The sequence below is a fragment of the Atractosteus spatula genome, chromosome 5 (assembly GCF_055471065.1).
Source record: "Atractosteus spatula isolate fAtrSpa1 chromosome 5, fAtrSpa1.hap1, whole genome shotgun sequence".
Classification (NCBI taxonomy): Eukaryota; Metazoa; Chordata; class Actinopteri; order Semionotiformes; family Lepisosteidae; genus Atractosteus; species Atractosteus spatula.
Genome location: NC_142710.1, coordinates 65,565,471 through 65,588,810, shown reverse-complemented (window position 1 = coordinate 65,588,810; position 23,340 = coordinate 65,565,471). Strand labels below are relative to the sequence as shown.

At 55.6% G+C, this 23,340-nt stretch overlaps 1 protein-coding gene across 2 annotated transcripts; it reads left to right on the top strand.

Annotated features, from left to right (window-relative positions):
* The first annotated feature begins 1,904 nt into the window (after positions 1 to 1,904).
* Positions 1,905 to 22,740, top strand: arih2 (ariadne homolog 2 (Drosophila)). 2 transcript variants are annotated; one of them, XM_088917588.1, is made up of 25 exons: positions 1,905 to 2,192; positions 2,965 to 3,072; positions 3,698 to 3,794; positions 4,947 to 5,081; positions 5,757 to 5,955; positions 6,839 to 6,970; positions 7,456 to 7,555; positions 7,877 to 8,048; positions 8,682 to 8,826; positions 9,230 to 9,284; positions 9,714 to 9,846; positions 14,366 to 14,547; positions 15,080 to 15,147; positions 15,352 to 15,415; positions 15,807 to 15,951; positions 16,530 to 16,651; positions 17,288 to 17,397; positions 17,893 to 18,010; positions 18,825 to 18,875; positions 19,103 to 19,124; positions 19,503 to 19,654; positions 20,104 to 20,247; positions 20,358 to 20,426; positions 21,126 to 21,245; positions 21,547 to 22,740. In XM_088917588.1, exons 1-25 carry the CDS (start codon positions 2,148 to 2,150, stop codon positions 21,616 to 21,618), a joined length of 2,760 nt encoding a protein of 919 aa, XP_088773714.1. In that variant the 5' UTR covers positions 1,905 to 2,147; the 3' UTR covers positions 21,619 to 22,740. The 2 variants fall into 2 exon arrangements, with proteins under 2 accessions (XP_088773714.1, XP_088773715.1); XM_088917589.1 differs by lacking the exons at positions 1,905 to 2,192; positions 2,965 to 3,072; positions 3,698 to 3,794; ... (6 more) ...; positions 9,230 to 9,284; positions 9,714 to 9,846 and adding an exon at positions 12,080 to 12,222 and having other exon boundaries at positions 14,096 to 14,547; positions 21,547 to 22,671.
* Positions 22,741 to 23,340: the final 600 nt, after the last annotated feature.

The following is a 23,340-nucleotide window of genomic DNA, read 5'->3' as shown; positions in this document are numbered from 1 at the left end:
CTTGTGAAATACGCTGATTATGTGATATTGGCTTAAGCTCCTTATTAAAAGATAAATGATTACCCTTTAAAATACATTTTTGCGTAACTGCACAGTTTCCGGCCCAAGCCTTGATAAAACTACTTCTAAAATTAATTTTAATTTCCGCACAAGTCATTTCTTCAATTAGAATTATGTTGTCACTTGTCTTCTGCTTTCCCGGGTTGAATAAGAAGACAAACAGTAATTTTCAGGGTGTTGTTGAGGAAAACGAAAGAATACTTATAGATTTTCTGTCTGAGAACCTCCTTGTATTCTGCGTGTTAAACAAAATATATGAATTTTGAGAATCTTGCAGAATTTAATAATAACATCACTTTATTAACCCTTTACAATTTCTTGCATTAGGAATTATCTTTGCACATACCCCAACTTGCTCTCTATGAGCCACACAGACAGGGAGAGAGCCTGGGGTCAGAGCACAGGGTCAGCCATTGTACAGCACCCCAGGAGCAGCTGGGGTTAAGGGCCTTGCTCAGGGGCCCAACGGAGTAGGATTCCTCTGCCGGCTGCGGGATTTGAACCGGCAACCCTCCAGCCACAGGCGCAGATCCTGAGCCACATAGCCACCGCACCACCCCTTATAAGGAATGTTTAAAGAAAAGGGGGGGGGGGACTTGCTTTTCATGTTTTAGGGGACACCTGACAGCAAAACCAGGGGTGTCATGTCTGGTGAAGATGGGGGACTAAGTGATAGTAAAATCAGGGGCAGGGAGGTAGAAGCGTTCCCCTCAATCACTCACAATCCGATAGGATCAGGGGGAGCCGGAGCCTACCCCAGGAAGCGCTGGGCACAAGGTGGGGTGCAGAAGCCAGTTATCTCACCAGCGTGTCTCTGGATCGTGGGAGGAGCCCAGAGCTCCTGGAGGAAACCTGAATGAACATGGGGGGGAACATGCAGACTCCACACAGACAGCACCTCGGTTCCAGAATCGAACCCAGGCCCCCAGCGCTGTGAGGCAGCAATGCTGACCCCTGCGCCACCACTCCCCTTCGGTCACCTCAAGCCCGCTGGGACATGGCAGTGCAGACACATTGCAGTAGTACTGGATCAGTGCGGAACAAGACATCTCGCTGTAAATACAGTACAGGTGGGCGACAGCCATCTTCATCATCATCATCATCATCATCATTATGGCCAGCAGCCATATCACTCTGCATCTCACAGCTGGCAGCCCACTGAAGCTAAGCAGGGGTGAGCCTGGTCAGTACCTGGATGGGAGACCTCCTGGGAAAAACTAAGCCTGCTGATGGGAGAGGTGTCAGTGGGGCCAGCAGGGGGCACTCTCACTCTGCAGTCTGTGTGGGTCCTAATGCCCCAGTATAGTGACGGGGACACTGTACTGTAAACAGGCGCCGTCCTTCGGATGAGATGTAAAACTGAGGCTCTGACTCCCAGATTTCGAAAGAGAATCGAAAAGAGTAGGAGTGTGTCCTGGTCAAATTTCCCCCCTGGCCTTTACCAGTCATGGCCTCCTGATGATCCCCCTCTCTGAACTGGCTTCATCACTGTGCTCTCCTCCCCACTGAGAGCTGGTGTGTGGGGAGTGGACTGGCGCATCATCCAGGTGGGGCTGCACACTGGTGGGGGTGGAGGGGATCCCCATGACCTGTAAAGCGCTTTGATTGGAGTTTCCAGAAAACCGCTATACAAGTGTAAGCAATTATTATTATTATCATCATTGTGGCGGCCTTTATCTTTGTGTCGCCTGTCCTCCCTGGCCACCCCCTCCCCCTGCCCCTGCCACCACCACCCCAGGGGGATTAAGCACCTGCTGACAGGGGGAATCTTGGCTCACACGATTACCTGCAGACAGGGCAATCCGCTGGCCAGTCCATCCCACACACACACACCCACCCCGGACGCTGGACACAGGCAGGGGCCAGGACACTGGACCACCAGCCCGGGGACATTCCGTGCCGGATTGAGGACTCGGACAGCTCAGGACAGGAAGAGGAAAGCAGGGGGATTCGAGGCAGTAGAACTCCAGTGTGTTCGGCATCAAAGGCTGGGGCAGAGACGGAGCTCTTAGTTGGGGCCCCTGCTGCAGGAAAGCGAGCCTGAGGCGGACCGCAAGCGAGCCGAACCAGAACAACACCCAGGCAGGATGCAGGAGGAGTATGATGTCATAGTTCTGGGCACAGGACTCAAGGTAAGTTCCCCGGTAGGACCACTCTCAGGGGGCCTGCCGATGGCGCTGTCCCTTTTAACTGTTTCAGATATTCTGTGGAGGTGCCTGGCGCTGACGGCCCGGCGCTCGGGGGGGCTGCAGTGCCCCGCGCACTGAACCACCTGAACTGCTGGGTCGGCCAGGCTGGGTTTATTCCGGTGCTGCTAACTGTCCGGGGCTCAACTCCGTGATCTCATTAGGGCTGGACCGATCGCTCGCTCGCCGCGTGCGCGCAGTATGTGCTGACAAAACACCCTCCTTCAAATTGCTACGCGCTCCAACCACCCTCACCCCCACCCCCACGCGAGACCGGTTGGCACAGTCTGGGGAAAGTGGACCGCTCCATTTCCCCTGAGTGGGGAGGGGGTGTTGTGTGAAGGCTGTCCTGTCACAGCAAAATGGCGCTCCCTGGCTTTCCCACTCTCTGTCTCCTTCCTGGCACAGGGACACAGGGACACAGAGACACCAGGACACAGGGGCACAGGGACACAGGGACACAGAGACACCGGGACACAGGGGCACAAGGACACAGGGACACAGAGACACAGGGACACAGGGACACCGGGACACCAGGACACAGGGGCACAGGGACACAGGGCCAATCGAAGCGAAACTCATTCAGTTGAGGGCCCGAACGCCTCCTCCTCTGACCCGTCCGGACACCGGCTCCTCTGTCTCCCCCTCCTTGTCCCTGCCTGGCCGACCTGTGCCCACTCCCTGTTCACCACGCCTCCGTCTCTCTCCTGTTTCCAAGGAGTGCATTCTCTCCGGGATCATGTCGGTGAGCGGGAAGAGGGTCCTCCACATCGACCAGAACCCTTATTACGGAGGGGAGAGCGCCTCCATCACCCCGCTGGAGGAGGTGGGTCTGCGGGCGGGGCGGTGTCCCCAGGATACAAGGGCTTGCTTGGGAGGAAGGACTGGAGTGCCTTTCTGTGTGTGTGTGTGTGTGTGTGTGTTTATAATGGGCCTCTGGCCCGGGGGCAACCTTCTGTGTGGAGCTTGCATGCTCACATGGAGTGGCTCCGTAGTCCCCATGTGCTCTGCAGTGGAGTCCTGTCTGGGGTCTGTCCCTCCTCCGTGACCTTCACCAGGACTGAGTGGCTTTCACATGATGTAGGGATATAGGGGTATAGGGGTGTAGGGATGTGTGGATGTAGGGGTGTGCGGATGTAGGAATATAGGGGTATAGGGGTGTAGGGGTGTAGGGGTGTACGGATGTAGGGGTGTGCGGATGTAGGAATATAGGTGTATAGGGGTGTAGGGGTGTGTGGATGTAGGAATATAGGGGTATAGGGGTGTAGGGGTGTGTGGATGTAGGAATATAGGGGTATAGGGGTGTAGGGGTGTGTGGATGTAGGAATATAGGGGTATAGGGGTGTAGGGGTGTAGGAAATATGTGGACTTAGGGATGTGTGGACGTAGGGTTGTAGGGATGCTTTAACAAATAACCCTGGAGATGTCCTCCCCGGCTCCCCTTCTCTCAGCTGTACAAGAAGTTCAAGATGCCTCTTCCCTCCAAATCCATGGGCCGGGGCCGCGACTGGAACGTCGACCTCGTCCCCAAATTCCTCATGGCCAACGGTAGGAGCCTCCAGCCGGTGGGGGTGGGGATACATGACCTCTGGGTGGCCGTGCGACACCCCCTCTCACACCTGGACTCAGACAACGAGCCTCTCGGACCCCGCGCACTCTGGGTGGCTGAGCAGCAGACCACCCCCTCCCTGACCGCCCCCTCCCCTCATACCGCTGCCAGCCGAATCTGCCCAGTCCACAGCTCCCTTGACCACCCACAGCGACTGCCCACACCAGGCACTCTAACCCTGCAACACAACCCGCTGCAACATATCCAGCACCACGCGCGTTCAGGGCCCCCTGGACAGTACTGAGTCGCTCAGAGGACATCGTGTCTGTCCAGCAAGCCTGTTGACTGCGTCTCGTGCGGAACATTCCTGGAGACAGGAGGAAGACTGTCCGAGCTGTGAGGATCAATGATCCCTTCAGACCGATAGTTCCCCGTTTCACCTCTAAGAGCCAGGATCTTTCCGACCTCTCCGTCTGCGCCCTCACTCAGGGGTTTCGGAAACCCTCTTGCAGAAAGACAGCCGAAACCAAAATGTCCCTGAGACCTGGATCACACCCCCCTCCCTCCTCTCAACAACAGACTCGTCTCCTTCGCTCAGATTCCACCCTTCCACCCCTCTCCTCCCATTCTCCCTGCTCCCGGCCCCTTCTCACCTACTCTGTCCTCTGTCCCTTCCCCCCTCTCCCTCGCCTCCGAATAAGCTCCCCATCCGAAACGTTGCGCTGCTGTTCTTCCCCTACCTGCGCCAGTTCCTTTGCAGCCAGCGCAGGCCGACGCAGCCGTATGCAGGAGTGCCGTGTGCACGGCGGTGTGCAGCCGGCCTCTGCACTGTGTAGCAGCGTGTAGCGGTCTGCAGGAGCTCTGGCAGGCGCTGACAAAGTCAACCCAGCAGGCTTCTTCAGAACCAAAAGTGAAATATGAAACAAAGGAGACAGGCGGGAACTACAGGGAAGGGCATTTAGAACTGAGCACAGGAGGCACTTCTTTACACAAAGGGTGGTGGGAGTGTGGAACAAGCTGGACAGCCATGGTTTTGGAGCCGATTCCCTGGTCCTTTCTTGAGATCCTGCTATCAATTAGCTACCTGTAGCTGAAAGGGCTGGTGGGGCCGACAGACGTCTCTCTAGGCGTAACATCTTCTGCTGCTCTAGGTCAGCTGGTGAAGATGCTGCTGTACACGGAGGTGACTCGTTACCTGGACTTCAAGGTGGTGGAGGGCAGCTTTGTGTATAAAGCTGGCAGGGTGCATAAAGTCCCTTCCACTGAGGCCGAGGCCCTGGCATCAGGTAACACTGGCTCTGCTGTCTGTACCCCTGCTCCTCTCACTGTCTGTGTGTGTGAGAGGGTACTGCCTCTCTCTCTGTGTGTCTGTACTGTGTGTGTGAGAGGGGACTGTGTGTGTGAGAGGATACTGCCTCTGTCTCTGTGTGTCTGTACTGTGTGTGAGAGGGTACTGCCTCTGTCTCTGTGTGCCTGAGCCTGTCTGTCTCTCTGTGTGTCTGTACTGTGTGTGTGAGAGGGGACTGTGTGTGTGAGAGGATACTGCCTCTGTCTCTGTGTGTCTGTACTGTGTGTGAGAGGGTACTGCCTCTGTCTCTGTGTGCCTGAGCCTGTCTGTCTCTCTGAGTGTCTGTACTGTGTGTGAGAGGGGACTGTGTGTGTGAGAGGATACTGCCTCTGTCTCTGTGTGTCTGTACTGTGTGTGAGAGGGTACTGCCTCTGTCTCTGTGTGCCTGAGCCTGTCTGTCTCTCTGAGTGTCTGTACTGTGTGTGAGAGGGCACTGCCTCTGTCTCTGTGTGTCTGTACTGTGTGTGAGAGGGTACTGCCTCTGTCTCTGTGTGTCTGTACTGTGTGTGAGAGGATACTGCCTCTGTCTCTGTGTGCCTGAGCCTGTCTGTCTCTCTGAGTGTCTGTACTGTGTGTGAGAGGGCACTGCCTCTGTCTCTGTGTGTCTGTACAGACCTGATGGGGATGTTTGACAAGCGCCGTTTTCGGAAGCTGCTCCTGTTCATCCTGAACTTCGACGAGGGCGACCCTCGGACCCACCAGGACCTGGACCCCCACCAGACCTCCATGCGCGACGTCTTCCGCAAGTTCGACCTGGGGCCCGATGTGATCGAGTTCACCGGGCACGCGCTGGCGCTGCACCGCAACGACAAGTCAGTACCGCCGCCTGCAGGGGGCGCTCTTCAGGAGCGGCTCAGAAAAGCAGCTGGTTGCTTCAGAGCAGGTGCAGAGCTACAGCACAGACAGCATGCGTTATTTCTAAACTGAGTACTGAGCCCTTCCCCGAGAGACCACTGTTATTCATGCGCCCTTGGATTAACACAGTGATCATCCGTGGCCTCTACAGGGCTGAAAATGGGAGGGGAGACCTCTGAGGATAAAACAGGAGGCAGTTGTAAATGGTGTCAGTGGTTAGTGGTGCAGTAGGAGGCGCCTTTCCTCTGGACGAGAATTCCCACACGAACGCCCCCGTATGGTGACTGCAGACATTGTGCTGTAACAGGAGTTGTCCTCTGGGTGAGACGTTAAGCTAAGGTCTTGAACACATGGTCTGAAGAGCCGATGGCAAGGCTCCTAGCAGAAGCAGGGGTGTTAACTCCAGCGCCCTGGCTAAACTCCACTCTGTTTTCAGCTGGAGCTGTCTGGCCTCCCTAAAGTCCTCTCTTGATTCACCTCGCCTGGAGCCCCCGCTGTCTCCTCCCCAGGCCTGTGTGCTGCTCGTCAGTGGCGGGTGAAGTGGGTCCCCCCCCGCCCCATGTGTCAAGCGCTTTGCTTTTCTATGGAGTGAAGGATGCTGTATGAATGCAACTAACTGGAACAGGCTCAGGGGCTTGGGGAACGAGCACCTGAACTCACCCCCGGGCTCTGGTTTCCCAGGGTGAGGGCCCACTGAAGGAGCTCGACCTCTTCAGCCGCAGCCAGGGAGGGAGTGGGACTTGAACGGAGACCTTTCCTGTGTGGATTCCTCTCCCTGCCTCGGTTTGTCCTGCTGCTTCCCTGTCGAGGCGTTTGTCTCACTGCCCCTGTGTCTCGCAGCTACCTGGACCAGCCCTGCATCGACACCATCCAGCGGATCAAGCTGTACTGCGAATCTCTGGCTCGCTACAGCAAGAGCCCCTACCTGTACCCCCTGTACGGGCTGGGGGAGCTGCCCCAGGGCTTTGCCAGGTAAGACCCCAGGGCCTAGGGTCGGCAGAGAGGTTACAGATGAGAGCAGCACCATCTGGCCCAGTTCAGGTCCGCTTAATCCCCCCAGACTCTCACACAGCAGGTTTTGGGAGGGTCCGAAGTGACTCTCAGCGAGTAGGTCTAGTATCTCAACCTTGCAGCGCGTACAAACATACATGCAGCACAAAATACAAAGGGGACACTGACGCTTCTTAGATCAGCAACAGTCTGCCAGACCTCCTGCAGTAACTGCTCAGAACACTGTCTCTTTCTTCCCTCTCTCTCCCTGTCCCTCTTTCTCTCCCTCTCTCTTTCCCTCCCTCTCCGTGTTCCTCTCCCTCCCTCTCCCTGCCCCGTCCCTCTCTCTTCCTATCCTTCCCTCTCTCTCTGCCCCATCTCTCTCTCCCTCCCTCTCCCTGTCCCTGCCCCGTCCCTCTCTCCCCCCCTCTCCCTCTGTCCCTGTCCCTCTCTCTCCCTCTCCCCAGGCTCAGTGCGGTCTATGGAGGGACCTACATGCTGAACCGCCCAGTGGATGAGATCGTGCTGGAGAACGGAAGAGTCGTGGGTGTCCGCTCAGACGGAGAGGTGGGAGAGACATTGGGGGACGAAAAATCTGGGAGAGAGATGCAGGGGATGAACTGAGCTACAAAAAGTGGAAACTACAGGGAAGAGCATTTAAAACTGAGAACTTTGCTTTACACAAAGGGTGGTGGGGGTGTGGAACAAGCTGGGCAGCCATGTTGTTGAAGCTGAAGGCAAAGAGAGGGAGGGGGGTCTGCAGAGGAGACTTCAACTAGGCAGTTAATTTTAGCCTCTAGGACCTGGGCTGGGAGTCCTGCTATCCCTCTTTGCCCTTTATTTTTCATTAAATACCCCCGCCCCCCCCCCCCCCCCACTGCCCCGCAGATGGCCCGCTGTAAGCAGCTGATTTGCGACCCCTCCTACGTGCCGAACCGGGTCAGGAAAGTGGGCCGGGTCATCCGGGTCATTTGCATCCTGAACCACCCGATCAAGCACACGCAGGACGCTAACTCTTGCCAGATCATCATCCCACAGACGCAGCTCAACAGGAAGTCAGGTATGACATCGCAGGGAATCCCGAACGCAACGACGACATCACAGGTTATGTTAAAAAAAAACCTCTTTCTGAATCCCTCCCCTTCTCCCTCTAATTTTCCCAGTCTCTTTCTCTAAGTCAGCGGTCTCAAACACTGGTCCTGGAGACCCCCAGGCCAGCAGGCTGTGTAGGTCAACAATAAGTCACCAGTTCCTACAGAGAGAAAACAAAATCTACAGAGAGGTAACAATTAAACAGGTGATGTGTTTAATTAGTTCAGAGGTCTTTTAGGACTAAAATGTAAGCACCCTTTGGTTCCTAAAGACCAGAGTTCACTTAACAGATAGGTAGCCTGATTCATCAGTAGTTCACGGTTGTCAATCTTATTCAATCGCGTACCTTGAAGACCAGTGGTCTAGAGCCTTGGACCCCACCTCTCTCTCCTTCTGAAAGTGCTCTGTTTCGTTTGATCATACAACGTGCTCTCTAGTCCACCTCACCCTGCAGAGCCCAGTGCGCCTTCTGGCCCGATGAGCTGGGTTTTATCTGACAGCCAGGACACACAATAATGACGCCCCATGCCCTCCCCCCCTCCCCGTGCCCCCTGTCTTTCCCGGCGCCCGCGCCTCGCCCCCCCGCCTCTCGCCCGCGCAGACGTCTACGTGTGCATGGTGTCTTTCGCCCACAACGTGGCGGCGGACGGGAAGTACATCGCCATGGTGAGCACCACAGTGGAAACCAGCAACCCCGAGAAAGAGGTGCAGCCCGGCCTGGACCTGCTCGAGCCCATCATGCAGAAGTGAGTGACCACAGCCTGGACACCCCAGACAGACCTGGCTGCCCAGAGAGGACAGGCTCAGTGACCACAGCCTGGACACCCCAGACAGACCTGGCTGTCCAGAGAGGACAGGCTCAGTGACCACAGCCTGGTCAGATAAATTGGACACAGGTAGACTTGGCCAGAGGTAGACTTGGCTGTCCATATGGGACAGGCTCAGTGACCACAGCTTGGTTATAGAAACTGGACACAGACAGACCTGGCTGCCCAGAGAGGACTGGCTGAGCGACCACATACTGACACAGATAGACTTTCACCAGGAGGCTGCACTGCAGTGGAAGAGGCCCAGCCTATGAAAATAAGTCAATCTTTCTTCCTGCTCTTGAGTACTGACGTGTCTTCATGCCATGCGATTGGTCAACAGGTTCATCTCCGTTAGCAACCTGCTTGTCCCCACCGACGATGGGAGCAAGAGCCAGGTAATAGGTGGCTTGGTAACCAGGGGAGGGGCTTGGCAGTGAGGGGTGTGGTTAACCTGGGAAACCTGCAATGAGAGGAAGGAAGCTGTAACTATCAGAGTGATCAGATAACTCAGGGAGGACGTTTGTAATAAGGGGAGGGGATATGTAAATATGGGAGTGGCAGTTTAGGTGGGGTTCTGTGATAAGGGGAGAAAAAATGTTAATATAGGCATGATCATGCAGCTGGGGGAGGGGTTCAGTAACTAGTGTGCGGATATATAGGAGAGTGGGCATGGCCATGCAGCTGGGGGAGGGGTTCAGTAACTAGTGTGCGGATATATAAGAGAGTGGGAGTGGCCATGTGCAACTATGTGCAATCTTTATTGCAATTACATGTAATTTAGAAACAGTGGAAAACAGTGGGTCTTCGTCTCTCTCCCCGTCCAGATATTTATTTCTCACTCCTATGATGCCACAACGCACTTTGAGACGGAGTGTGAGGACATCAAGGACATCTACCGCCGCATGACAGGGTCAGAGTTCAACTTTGGCAACCTGCGCAGAGAGCACTGTGATGTCTGTGAGGAGGACTGAGGGGCTCGCGCACGCAGAGACTGACGGAGCGGTTACACGCAGCACCGCGGCACGCCGACATACTGACAGCGACCTACTGGAACGATGGATAAATGAGCAGCCAGACTCAGTTTACTCAATTCAGAAAAAAAAACGACAGACAAACAAGGACAGAACCCTCATTTCAAACACGGCTCTTTCTCCCCAGCTAATCTCCCAGCATTCCCATCTTGTGGCTCCACCCCAATGGCAGCTGACCAATGAGAATAGCACAGGGTCATGGGCCCGCCCCTCCCTTCTCCCTCCCTTCCACAGTGTGTTATACAGAGCCAGTCCACCCCAATAAATGTTTTTGGAGACATGCTGTCTGACTCCCTGGTTTGTTTTGGCTTTAATGAAACTTCATTACAGTAGCAGTACCATGAGACAGGGTGGCATTAGTCTGGCAGGACACTGCCAAGAATCAGGATGGGATTAGTCAACCAGGAGCTGGGGTGGGGTTAGTCTGGCAGGACACTGCCCGCACCAGGAGTTGGGGTGGGATTAGTCTGGCAGGACACTGCCGGCACCAGGAGCTGGGGTGGGATTAATCTGGCAGGACACTGCAGGCACCAGGAGCTGGGGTGGGATTAGTCTGGCAGGACACTGCAGGCACCAGGAGCTGGGGTGGGGTTAGGGTTAGGGACTCCGCGCTGCGGACGTGTCACGGGGCTGAGAGGGCTCAACGGGGGCGGGATCAAGGAGCCCGTCTGCATTTCCTCAATCAGAGGACAGCACTGTGCATGGAGTCGCACACGGGGGACCATTCCCCACAGGGCAGGGCAGAATAAAAACGTAAACTGGTGATCCTCAATTTGTAAAAAAAGATTCCCCCCATTAATACTATGCATTGACTTCTGTCTTACCAACAGGAGTTTGTGATGGTTTCACCCTGATTTCACTGAGCCTCAGTCTACATGGCGTTTGTGTAAGGAGAGGAAGGGGGACAGAGTGAGGGACTGGGGGGGGGGAGAGATGTAGTGGGGATTAGCAGAGGCTCAGAGGTGCAAAGGTCACTTATCCGAGTGAAGGACACGGCCTGAGCAGAGAGGGACCCCTCTGCAGGAACAGACTGGCCTGTGAGGATTACAGGCAGGGATTCCTTCGTCAGGCCTTTAAACAGATTACTGTCCCTGCGCTAATAACTAGGCCAGGGGCAAGTCAGTCCCATTAACCCCACACCTCGCAAGAACCGCCATGCGGACACAGAGTAGCGGTCAGCCACCCTCTCACTCCCCTCTCCCAGGGGTGTCCTGCCTCAGAGGAACCAGACCGCCATGCCTCTGTCGCTGTGACCTCTCCCGACCAGGGCCTGCCCTCCCACGAGCCTGAGCTCCAGCCCCCATACCCGCGTGCTGACACGACGATTTTGAGGGCATTCTCATCAAAGACTGCTCGTGCGCTGATGAGCGACTGAGAGGTCGAAATCCCTGTGGCGCAGAGGAGCGCCGCCTGGAGTGGTCTACACAGGAAGTTCAGAATTAAACACCGGGCAACAAGCAGAGCAACGCAAGGGAGAGCAAAAGCAGAACTTTCAAAGGTGAACTGTGGGATTTAAAAACTGACATCTACTGGTGACGCAGGGTGTGGGCAGGCAGGGTAGCACAACTTCGCAACAGCTCCGGGGTTCTGAGTGCCGGGTGTGGAGCTTGCATGGATACGTCCGAGAACAGGGGACACTTCCTTACACAAAGGGTGGTGGGAGTCTGGAACACGCTTCTGCCGTTGAGGCCGATACCCTGGCATCTTTAAAGAAACAGCTCAAGGAGATCGTTCACAGGAGTTATCTCCCAGCAGCCAGACGAACTACATGGGCTGGGTGGCTCCTCTTGTCTGACACCTTTCTGATGCCTGGAGCCCCTGATACTGACACTGACCCCCGACTTTAACTCCCAGTTTATACAGTGCCCCTTAACGCTGCCGTCAATCCAAAAGCCAGCCTCCCATCGAGGGCGAGCTGTAGTTTCTCACCCACACCTAAACTTAATGTGGCCTTAAACATGTCTTCAGCTCCAGCAGCTGAAAAACTAAAAAAAAAACAAACGTTTTTTTTTCTTTCTGTGCTTTAAAGAAGTGAACTACAGTAAGCAAGAGCTGTCAACCAGGCGCCGTCAACAACACACAAACAAACCCCGCCCACACCGCGATAGACCCCGCCCCCTTTATCCCAGAAAGCCCTGCCCCCCCCTTTCCCTGCAGCCGGAAGTGACACAGCGACGAGTTCCCCTTGTGTTTCCTGTGTTCACTTTTGCTGCAGGTCGGGTAGCGGAACCGAGTCGAGCGCAAGTCGCCGGATCTGGGCCGAAAGTCCGCAGAACGAAACGGGTTGACAGCGGCCCCAGTGGTGAGTGGAGTAGTGGCGGCGGAGCGGAGCGGGAGACCCTTGTGGGGAAGGGGGGCAGCTGGGGAGGGCGAGGATAATCCCCGTGCGGCCTTGTTTACATCTCGATCCCCGAGCTCAAGTCAGACGCGGCGGCCTCGCTGTCCCCTGCGGGGCCGGGGCGAGACGGTGCAGGTCAGCGGTGGGGGGACAGGGAGCAGGGACCGTACCTTGGAGGGGCCGGGGACTGGCTCTGGGGGGACGTGAGGAAGGGGAGAGGTGGGCCTGTGGGGTGAGGGTCCTCTCTTTGTCTTTACTTCTCGTGTTTGAGAGCGCAGCGAGTTCGAAAACGCGATGTAAACAAAGCCTGGCTCCGGCTCCTGGCTCCTGTCTGTGCCTCCCCGCCCGCTGAGCCCCGGCGCGCCGGACCTGGGCAGTCGTGCCTGTTGGCCGGTCGGCAGCTCTATTAATAGCCGTGGCCGGTATGTGAGGCGCGCTCAGGACACGGTGTTCCCCGCTGACCGCTGGGTCCCGGCCCGGACGCGGGGATGCCGGCGGCCTGGATACCCACCCCAGCCGGCGCCCGTGTTGCGGAAGTCACACGCCCGACCCAGAGCGAGAGACGAGCGATGTCTCGCCCGTAATACGTGCCGGGGAGCGCCGACACGGCCGCGTTAAGGAGACAGCGAGAGACTCGGGTACCCCTAGAGGTTGGAGAGGGGGGGGGCTTGTGTTCATTGTCTAGTGGCACAGAACGGACAGTCTAGACCCACCCGTTCGAGACAAGAGTCTGATCACAGTTTCCTGTCGGGAAGCTTGTGGCACACTTTAGCAGGGTGCTTTTCTGCTCGACCGAGTTGACCTGAACACTGGGGGCTGCTGTCATCCTGGTCCCCTTCTTTGGGTTCAGCGTGGTTGGGTTCCAAGGGAAATCGCTACGAGAAGCGCAGACAGACAGCCGCGTTAGTCACGATGATGACAGCGGTGTGTTGTAACCTACTTGGGGCCACCGCAGTTCCAGTAAAACGTCCCACTTCCTCCTTCCAAGGAGTCTGGGGTCAGACGATCTGGTTGGTCTCTGTCTCGTGACTCATCTGCGCGGTCCTGGGCAGGCAGCTCTGTGGCTCTGTGGTGGGCTGACGTCCTATCAGAGGATGCGGACGGATGCCCAGGCACGGCCTCGCGTGGTGGGGGGAAAGAGAGAGTGATACAGCCTGATGGGGCCCCTCACGCTGGCCGAGTTGCTCACGGTGGTTTTCCCTCTTTGGCTCCGAGGTTTCGCCGGGTTTCACGTGTAAAATGTGGCGGCTGTGAGGTGGGGTCACGGAGCGGAATTGGCCTGGGCTGATCTGCGTGTCCACTGTGGGGGGATGGGAGTCACGACAGCTGCAGTGCAGTTTTATTTCCTCCCCGATTGGAGAATCCTGTGCCGCTCCAGGTCGCTTTCGGTTTGTGCCCAGCTGTAGGTCCGAGTGAGGGGGTGGGTGGTGGGATGGAGGCCCGGTCGGGGCTCTGGACCTGAGTGGACGGAGGCGTCGTGGTCCCGGGCGCTGGGCGAGACGCTGCGGTGGTGTCCTGGCGTAAGGACGGGGCTACGCCGGTCAGCGCCAGGCTGTGGACACGAGAACACTCCGAGTCTCCAATGTCCTTGAAAAACGTGTTCTCACTTGGCTCATCTGGTCAAGGAAAGGATAACGAGTACATTTAGTGTTTTTGTGAGACATCAGTATCTCAGTAACACTTGTATTGATGTTTGAAGTATTTGAATTTGGCTGTTATAATCACTGAGAACTGGATGAATGTGTTCTTCTCTCTCTCCTTCTCCACCATCTCTCTCTCTCTCTTCCTTTGTCCTTCTGTTTCTCCCCCCTCCCTTGCTTCCCTCCCTCTATCCCAGGTCTCGAATTCCTTGGCAAACCAGATCAGGAAAAGAGAACCCAATGAGTGACGGGGGGTGGGACTTCTTCTGCTTCTTCCGCTGCTGCTGCTGTTGAGACGCCGAGGCCGCTGGGAACTGTAGTCCCTGTGCCCCGGGGGTGTGGTTTGTAGTTTTGTCTTGTGCGCCGCGTGTGTGAGCGAGTGATGTCCGTGGACATGAACAGCCAGGCCTCCGACAGCAACGAGGAAGACTTCGGTGCCAACTCCGAGGAAGAGGAGGAGGAGGAAGGGGGCGAGGAGGAGGAGGAGACTGGCGACATCGCAGATTATTACGAAGGAGTGGCCAGCGACGTGGAGCAGCAGGGCGCCGATGCGTTCGATCCAGAAGAGTACCAGTTCACTTGTCTGACCTACAGGGAGAGCCAGCGAGTGCTAGCTGAGGAGGTCAACACTGTGGCTATAGCGCTAAAGGTTAGAGAGCTGAAGGAAGGGTGAGGGAGGGAAGGGTGGGGTGTAGCAATGGCAGCTGTTAATCCAAGTAGAGGCAGGGAGCCTTGCTGAACTATATTGACAGTCTGGGATCTCCGTAGGTCTGGGCCAGGGTGAAGGGCAGTGGGGGTGGCGATGAAGACAGCAGTTGTTTGTGTCTGGTTCACACAGTGTCGCATGAATCATGCGAATGGGACAGACTTGTCTGGGTCTGTCTGTGTGTTTTGGCCCCACACCCGACTTAACTATTTTAAATTCCTGAAACTCAAATAGCAGCGAAGGGCATTCAACTCACACTCCCTCTGAGACAGAAGTGGATTTCTGTTGTCCGACTCTCCGCCTGTAGGCTTACAGTAGCACAGGGCCTGTTACTGGCTGGCTCAGTGGCTGATCTGTGTGTGTATTTAAGAGAGGAAAGGTTGGACCCGAATTTTCGGAGAAGTGGCGTAAGTAAAGCTGGAGTTACATCTGAATAGTAAAAAGTTTCTCCCTCTTCATCCTTCCAACCTTCTAGGTTCTGCCTGCTGTTGCAAAACTGGTGCTTGTTCATTTCCACTGGCAGGTGTCCGAAATACTGGACAGGTAAGACCTCAGACGGACTGTGTCATCTCCCACCGACAGGCCTCGCACAGAGAGAGCCGGTCTCGTTGACACTCCTACACTGACGGCCACATCTTGCTGATAAGCCCACATAGCTGCTCACCTTGTCGGACACCTGCAGAATATTCATCAATAAGTCCTCCTCTCACCGTTTTGCCTGACCTGTCCGCTGGTCTTTGGTTTCAGGTTCAAGTCCAATTCGTCCCAGCTGCTGTGTGAGGCTCGAGTTCAGCCCGGAGCCTGTAAATCTGTGAGTACGCCTCCCCTGCGTTAACGAGTGCATTAACATGTTAATAGGCGCTTCTCCAGTTAATTACCCTCTTTGCGCAGACGTGGTGTGAAATGTGGTGAAATGCTGAGCAGTGTAATAAGGCGCAAATACAAATGGAAACTCAGGAGACAGTTTCCCAAGTAAGAAGATGCAGAAGACACAGCATTGCCTTAGTGTGGCCACCGTACATGATGACTTGACAGACTGCTCAGTCTCTGCTGTCGCTGTCCCTTGTGGTGTTTGTACGTGCGTCTCATTTCATGACTCCAAGGTGTGCGGTATTCCTAGGGGCGGTTCTTCGGACCCGCCAGGTGGCCGGGGATAAGCTGAGTGCCTGTTCTTACGTCCCTTTCTCCCCCTGCCTCCCCAGCTCCCTCCCCAGTCCCCGCAGTGCGGCGTGTGCCTGCAGCTCGTCCGCCAGGACTCCCTGCTCGCCCTGCCCTGTCAGCACGCCTTCTGCAAGGCATGCTGGGAGCAGCACTGCACCGTGCTCGTGAAGGATGGCGTGGGCGTGGGTGAGTGCTTGGGGGGGGGGGGGCGGAAGAGAAGATGGATCAGCAGAGAGAGCAGCAGCCCTTCACCTTACCTCACCTTTGTGCTCATTCTGTTGGAAACCGTGCGTTTGAATTCAGGACTGAGCGCAAAAGCAAGTTAACCTAGAGTTTCGGCAAGCCAGTAGGCCACTTCAAGGCATTGGTGAGCCCTGGTGATTTCAGGGCTCGGCAGGAATGGACACCAGCAGACACTGGTGTTCTCGGGGACCAAGTTTGGTCATCTCTGTCGTTCACTCCTGGTCCAGGAGGGCCCCTGTGTCTGCTGTTTCTCATTCAAGGACTCTGAGGGGCTTTGATTTGGATCTCTTGTTCACTCAATGTGTCTGGGTTACCGCTGCTCCCTGTGCTGTGCTCATTGGGGATTTTCAGATACCTGTATACTATTCCCGGTGGACTGCACCCTTCCAGGATCAGGGGGGTAAATATGTCTGCTCTGGGAGGTACTGGCTTTGAGGGAGTTGAGCTGGTCCGTCTGTCGGTCAGGAATGTTACGTGTGGCCCTGGACTCGGTCAGCGTCTGTCTGTCTGTCTGCCCCCAGGTATCTCGTGTATGGCCCAAGACTGTGCCCTGCGGATGCCCGAGGACTTCGTGTTCCCTCTGCTGCCGAGCGAGGAGCTGAAGGACAAATACAGACGCTACCTCTTCAGAGACTATGTCGAGGTCCGTCCCTCACGATCTGCCCGTCTCCTGTCGTGTCTCCCGTCTAACCTGGAGCAGACTGCCCTTCCTGTCTGTGTCTCTGTGACCAGTGCCTCACTCTTCCTCTGCGCTCTTTCCTCGTTCCGACTCCGTCTGTCTCCAGACCTGTCCTCTCGCCTCGTTCTCTGATCCTCCTCCCCAGACCCTTTGTCTTGGTCTACGTCTTTCCCCAAGGAGTCCCCCTTCTCTCCCCTGTGCACGCGTTTCTGAGATGGCCCGGTCTGCACAGTGATTTCTGGTACAGGCTGTGTAATGACGCGGCCCGTACCCGAGTTGGGCAGCGTCCCAGGGCCACGAGAAGAACCCAAATGCGGGCAGGCGAGCAAGCGATCGGAAACGCAGCCCGATCAAAGCAAAGGTCGTAATGCAGAGGCAGATGTTCAATACCTGGCTCCCCAGGTCACAGGTCTGTGTGTGTGTGGGTGGGGGGGTAACAGGTGGAATGGATCCTCTCTCAAAGCATGTAGTCACGGCCGCTGGTTGCCACGGTAACCTGCAGCGCTCCGGCAGGAGCAGGTGTAATGCAGGGTGTGCGCAAACGTGTCTTGCCGGATCCTGACTGACACTCCTCCCCACCCCCTCCTCTCTGCCTCTCAGAGTCATTTCCAGCTGCAGCTGTGCCCGGGGGCGGACTGCCCCATCGTGATCCAGGTTCAGGAACCGCGGGCCCGCCGGGTTCAGTGCAGCCGCTGCAGTGAGGTCTTCTGGTAATGCCAAGCGCCATGTGCGCGCGCGTGCACCCACACACACACACCTACACACACACAGCGCTCTCTCCCCCTCCTCCTCACAGCGGGGCCTCTTCAGAACCAACAGAGAAGCAGGAGCCCAAGAGCACTAGTGGGAGCTATGTGGAACTGTGTTTTTGAACCGAGAGCAAGAGGCACTTCTTTACACAAAGGGTGGTGGCTGTGGGGGTGGGGTGGAGTGAGGAACCAGCTGCCCAGCTGTGTTGATGAAGCCGATACGCCGGCTTTTTTCAAGAAGCCGCTGGGGTGGGTCCTGGCGTCAGTTAACTACTGCCAATCAAACCACATGGGCCAACTGGCCTCCTCTCGTTTGTTAGCCTTGTTACACCCTTATCTTACCTCCCTCTCACTCTCTCTCCCTCTCTTCCTGTCCTTCATCGTGTAACTTGTCTTTTCTTTTCCTCCGCTCCGCCTGTCCGGCTCGTTTTTCCTCTCCGCTCCCCTGCGCCTCAGCTTCAAGTGCCGTCAGATGTACCACGCCCCCACAGACTGCGCCACGATACGGAAGTGGCTGACAAAATGCGCCGACGACTCGGAGACGGCGAACTACATCAGTGCGCACACTAAAGACGTGAGTCGCCAAGAGAGAGAGGGAGGCAGTGTGGGACAGTGGGTAGAGCCGAGAGAGAGAGGGAGGCAGTGTGGGACAGTGGGTGGAGCCGAGAGAGAGAGGGAGGCAGTGTGGGACAGTGGGTGGAGCCGAGAGAGAGGGAGGCAGTGTGGGACAGTGGGTGGAGCCGAGAGAGAGAGAGGGAGGCAGTGTGGGACAGTGGGTAGAGCTGAGAGAGAGGGAGGCAGTGTGGGACAGTGGGTAGAGCTGAGAGAGAGGGAGGCAGTGTGGGACAGTGGGTAGAGTTGAGAGAGAGGGAGGCAGTGTGGGACAGTGGGTAGAGTTGAGAGAGAGGGAGGCAGTGTGGGACAGTGGGTAGAGTTGAGAGAGAGGGAGGCAGTGTGGGACAGTGGGTAGAGCTGAGAGAGAGGGAGGGAGGCAGTGTGGGACAGTGGCTAGAGCTGAGAGAGAGGGAGGGAGCCAGTGTGGGACAGTGGGTAGAGCTGAGAGAGAGGGAGGGAGCCAGTGTGGGACAGTGGCTAGAGCTGAGAGAGAGGGAGGGAGCCAGTGTGGGACAGTGGCTAGAGCTGAGAGAGAGGGAGGGAGCCAGTGTGGGACAGTGGGTAGAGCTGAGAGAGGGAGCCAGTGTGGGACAGTGGGTAGAGCTGAGAGAAGGAGGCAGTGTGGGACAGTGGGTTAGAGCTGAGAGAGAGGCAGTTTGGGACAGTGGGTAGAGCTGAGAGAGAGGGAGGGAGCCAGTGTGGGACAGCAGTGTGTACACAGTGAGGGGCTGGGAGAGCTGGGCATTGTGGTTACTTGTCCATTTCTTTTTCAGTGTCCTAAGTGCAATATCTGCATTGAGAAAAATGGAGGCTGCAACCATATGGTGAGTAATTCCATTAAATCGATCAAAGTCAGTGGTGTCAAGCTATTGATTATAGTTTAGAATAATTGTTACTGATATTGTATAATTTTTTATATGTAAAACTCGTTAGATGATTACACAGTTTTCAAGCCTCTTGATCTCACGAAACATTGATATATTGTTAAGTGCTTGTATTGATTGTGTCACTCCATGAAGTAACAGCTGTTGTATTGATCTGTTTTTTTCAGCAATGCTCCAAGTGCAAGCATGGTGAGTTGTTCATAGTCAACCTCTTTACTCTGTCGTTGTTGTGTTCTTGTCGGCGCTGTGTCCTGTGTCGCTGTTGGCTGGTAAAGCACAGAGAGCTGCCGTGCCTCGCAGTGTGTGGTAAATACGCCTTGTGATGCACTAAACAGACCTCAGAGTCATCGTTCTCCTCTCCTGCTGTCTGCCTTTGTCCCTTCTTCCTCTTCCACGAAATCCCTCTCTCCTGTAACACTGCGCCTCCCTCACACTCCTCTCCATCTTTCTCTCCTTCCCTCTCCCGCATCCTCTCCCTCCCTCTTGTCCCTTTTCCATTCTCTCCCTCCAACCCTCTCCCTCTCCCTCACTTTTCCGACTCCTTTCCCGGGTCCCCGGCCCGTTCAGATTTCTGCTGGATGTGTCTGGGGGACTGGAAGACCCACGGCAGCGAGTATTACGAGTGCAGCCGCTACAAGGAGAACCCAGACATCGTGAACCAGAGCCAGCAGGCCCAGGCTCGCGAAGCCCTCAAGAAATACCTCTTCTACTTCGAGAGGGTGAGTGCGGGGCCGGCGTGGGCGGGGCCAGTGGGGTGGGCGGTGCTGACATGGGCGGTGCTATTGGGGGGTGGGTGGGGCCAATGGGGTGGGCGGGGTGAGCCGCTGCCCTCCCTGTGATTGGCTGCGAAGGCGGCCTCCAATGGCCTCTTCTCATTGGCAGCCAGGGCATGTTGAGGTTGTCCGTCAACCCGGCTGTTTCGGGTTCGGCGCATTAGGACTCGCATAGACCGCAGGGTGAGCACCCCCTGCTGGCCCCACTAACACCTCTTCCAGCAGCAACCTGTTTTTCCCAGGAGTCTCCCCTCCAGGTACTGACCAGGCTCACACCTGCTGGGGCTTCAGTAGGCTGATAGAGCCAGTTGTGAGTTGCAGGGTGATATGGCTCAAGTTCCTTGGTCGCCGTGCTAGTGCGCTGATCCGGTGGGCGTCCTTGCGTGTCCCCGCAGTGGGAGAACCACAACAAGAGCCTGCAGCTGGAGGCGCAGACGTACCAGCGCATCCAGGAGAAGATCCAGGAGCGGGTGATGAACAACCTGGGCACCTGGATCGACTGGCAGTACCTGCAGAACGCCGCCAAGCTGCTGGCCAAGGTGGGGCCGCCAGACGCACGCAGCGTGCCCGCAGGCGGAGTGTGTGTGTGTGTGTGTGTGTGTGTGTGTGTGTGAGAGAGAGTTACTAACGCCTTGCTGTCTGTCCTCAGTGCCGCTACACCCTGCAGTACACCTATCCCTACGCCTACTACATGGAGTCAGGGCCTCGCAAGAAGCTGGTGAGAAATCTCTCTCTCTCTCTCTCAATTCAGTTCAATTCAAGGTGCTTTATTAGCATGACCGATGGGTACAATCAGTGTTGCCAAAGCAAATAAAAATAATAAGATTAACACAAAACAAAAAATAAAAGTAAAATAAAATCTACAGACATATTACAGACATTTACAACAAAGTCATATCATAAAATGTACGTATACTGTAGACAGAAGGAGCATTATTGGGAGACAGACTCACTGTTCCTCAGGCTGTGACAGGAGATCACATACTGGGCTGCCAGTTCAACTGAGTTCCCTCCTCCCTCTCCCAGTAGGATTGGGACCCGTTGTGATTCTGGCAGGAGTGGGAATTCTGGGATTAGATTTCTGAATTTAGGGAAGAATGTTTCTCTAATCTCAGAGTATCTGTCACAGTGCAGTAGGAAGTGCACCTCTGTCTCTGTTTCTCCCTGCTGGCAGTGGGAGCTCAGTCTGTCCTCTCTGGGCAGCCAGGTCTGCCCGAGTTGCCCTCTCTCTATATTTCTCTGTCTCTCTCTGCTTCTCCCTTCCTGTTCCTTTTGGTCAGCTTCTCTCCCTGTCCATCTCTCCTCTCTCTGTTCTCTCTGCCTTTCCTTTTCGGCTTCTGGATTTTCTTTGGATTTTAGACAGGCTTTCTGTAGCTTGCCACCACCTAACCTCTCTCTTCCTCCTTCTCTCTCCCAGTTTGAGTACCAGCAGGCCCAGCTGGAGGCGGAGATAGAGAACCTGTCCTGGAAGGTGGAGAGAGCGGACAGCTACGAGAAAGGAGTGGGCGAGGGGGAGCAGAGCGCCAACGACAGAGGGGTGAGGAAGAGGGGGGGACAGGGGGAGCACGGCGGGGTGAGGGAGAGGAGGAGCAGAGCGACAGAGGTCTGAGGGAGAGGAGGAACGGAGTGACAGAGGGCTGAGGGAGAGGAGGAGCGGAGTGACAGAGGCCTGAGGGAGAGGAAGGCTGAGGAAGGGGAAAATGTGGAGGGGGGCGCTGTGGTCTTGGGGACAGGAGAGTGGGCAGGAGGAGAAGATGGACATTAGTCAGTGGCTCCCAGCCTGGTCTGACTTTCTCCCTGTTCTCGTTTGTTTTTTTCCCCACTCCTCTCCTCTCAAGGACCTGGAGAACCAGATGCACATCGCTGAGCAGCGGAGACGTACCCTGCTGAAGGATTTCCACGACACCTGAGATCTCCACCCCCTGCGGCAGGAGGGGGGTGGGGGGGGTCGAGACTGCGGGACTGCGACCCCCCACCCCCCCCACTCCACCCCCACACACACACACACAGACACACAAGGCTTCCATTATGACCCCCTTCGCCCGTCTCAATCTATCCAGTCATCCACCCATCCCTCCCTCTGCTCCGTGCTGTCCCTCTCTCCGTCTCTGCCAGAGTGTAGAGGCCTCCCCTCTGAATGGCACAGACGCGTCCCTCTCCGTCTCGCCCGCCATCTCTCTCCCTCCTCGTCCCCCCGCTTCCCCTCTCCTCCACGGACGCACTACAAGGCCCCCTCAATTCTCTGGCTCGCGCCGGCAGACAGACGAGCAGACACACTAACCCAGACAGACAGACAGACAGGCAGGCAGAGAGCTGTCCTGCCCTGCGCAGACAGACCGCTATCAGAACAGCGTAGACGTCTGCAGAAAGAAACAGGTCTCTCCCACTCTCCCTCTCTCCCTCCTCCTCCCTCCCTCTCTCTCTCTCTCTCTCCTGTTCCTCCGGTCAGTTCATCCCTTCTCCCGGTTTTCTTCTTTTTCTTCCTTCAGTCGTTCATCGTTTTGTTTTCCGAGAAATGGCTGTTATCATAGAAGTAGATTATTAAAACAAAAACCGCAAAAAAAAAAGCTGTAATTTTCTCAACCGTTGTACATTAATACAGAAATAGAGTTAACTGAAAGGAAAAAAAAAGGGTTTTTAAATGACCGCTGGCTTGCGTTTGGTTTGTTCAGATGTTTTAAAAGTAAAACTGAACTTTTTTTTAAAATGCAGTTTAGTGTCTTGTCACTTCTGAGAGTCCAGATCTGTTCGTTCTCCCTGAGCGCAGCTGGGAGGGTTTGCTGTACGGGCTGGTCACTGTGACTGTGGCTTAACACCGATAAGGAAACCCCTCACGCTCGTCAGTCCTGTTATCAGCTCGGGAAGAGTCGGGGAAACTTGGCTCATCGCCCTGTTCATTCTTAGCATTAATTATTGCTGTGTTTTATATTTTTAAGGGAAAATATTTTGATATGTGATCAAAATATCTTGTGTGTGTGTGTGATCATTTGTTGTTTTATGCATAAAAGAGCCTGTGCCTGGATGGTCATGAATGATGTCAAGAAATAACTGGCCAAGAGGTTTTTCGTTCGTGTTTTATTGAACCCCTGACACACAGGGGCCCGAGCACTTACTTTTTAAAACACTCACGCTGTCTCTACCCCAGCGGAGCAGAACCCGCTTCGGTCCCAGAGCTTGCCCTCGAACGCCAGTCCCGCCCGGAGGTGGGGACTGGGCCTGGACTTCAGGGCTATACTGGGTCTGTAGCACGGGCCGTACCGGGTCAGACCCGGGGGAATGGAGTAGTCGCTGGGCGCAGGGGTACAGCACTCTGGAAAGAGCACAGGGAGGAGAGAAGAGTAAGGGTGGGGAGGGGTAGACTGTGTGGTCTGGTTACTGGTTAACTGGACCAGTTTGTCACCGTCTCCCAGCTCTGCAGGTGCTGCTGTTTTAGAGAGACTTAGACAACCTCCAGGGCTCAACACCTGTGCTTTACATGCTGGCTAATAATACACTGGACTAGGCCCTCCCTGGAAGCAGAAAAATAAAAGAACAGAAGACACTAGGAATGGTCTGTTCATGCGAGCCGGGGTTTGTAATATTCCAAGTGCGCTGTGTTTGGGCCGACTCTGCCCTCTCACGACGTTTCTGCT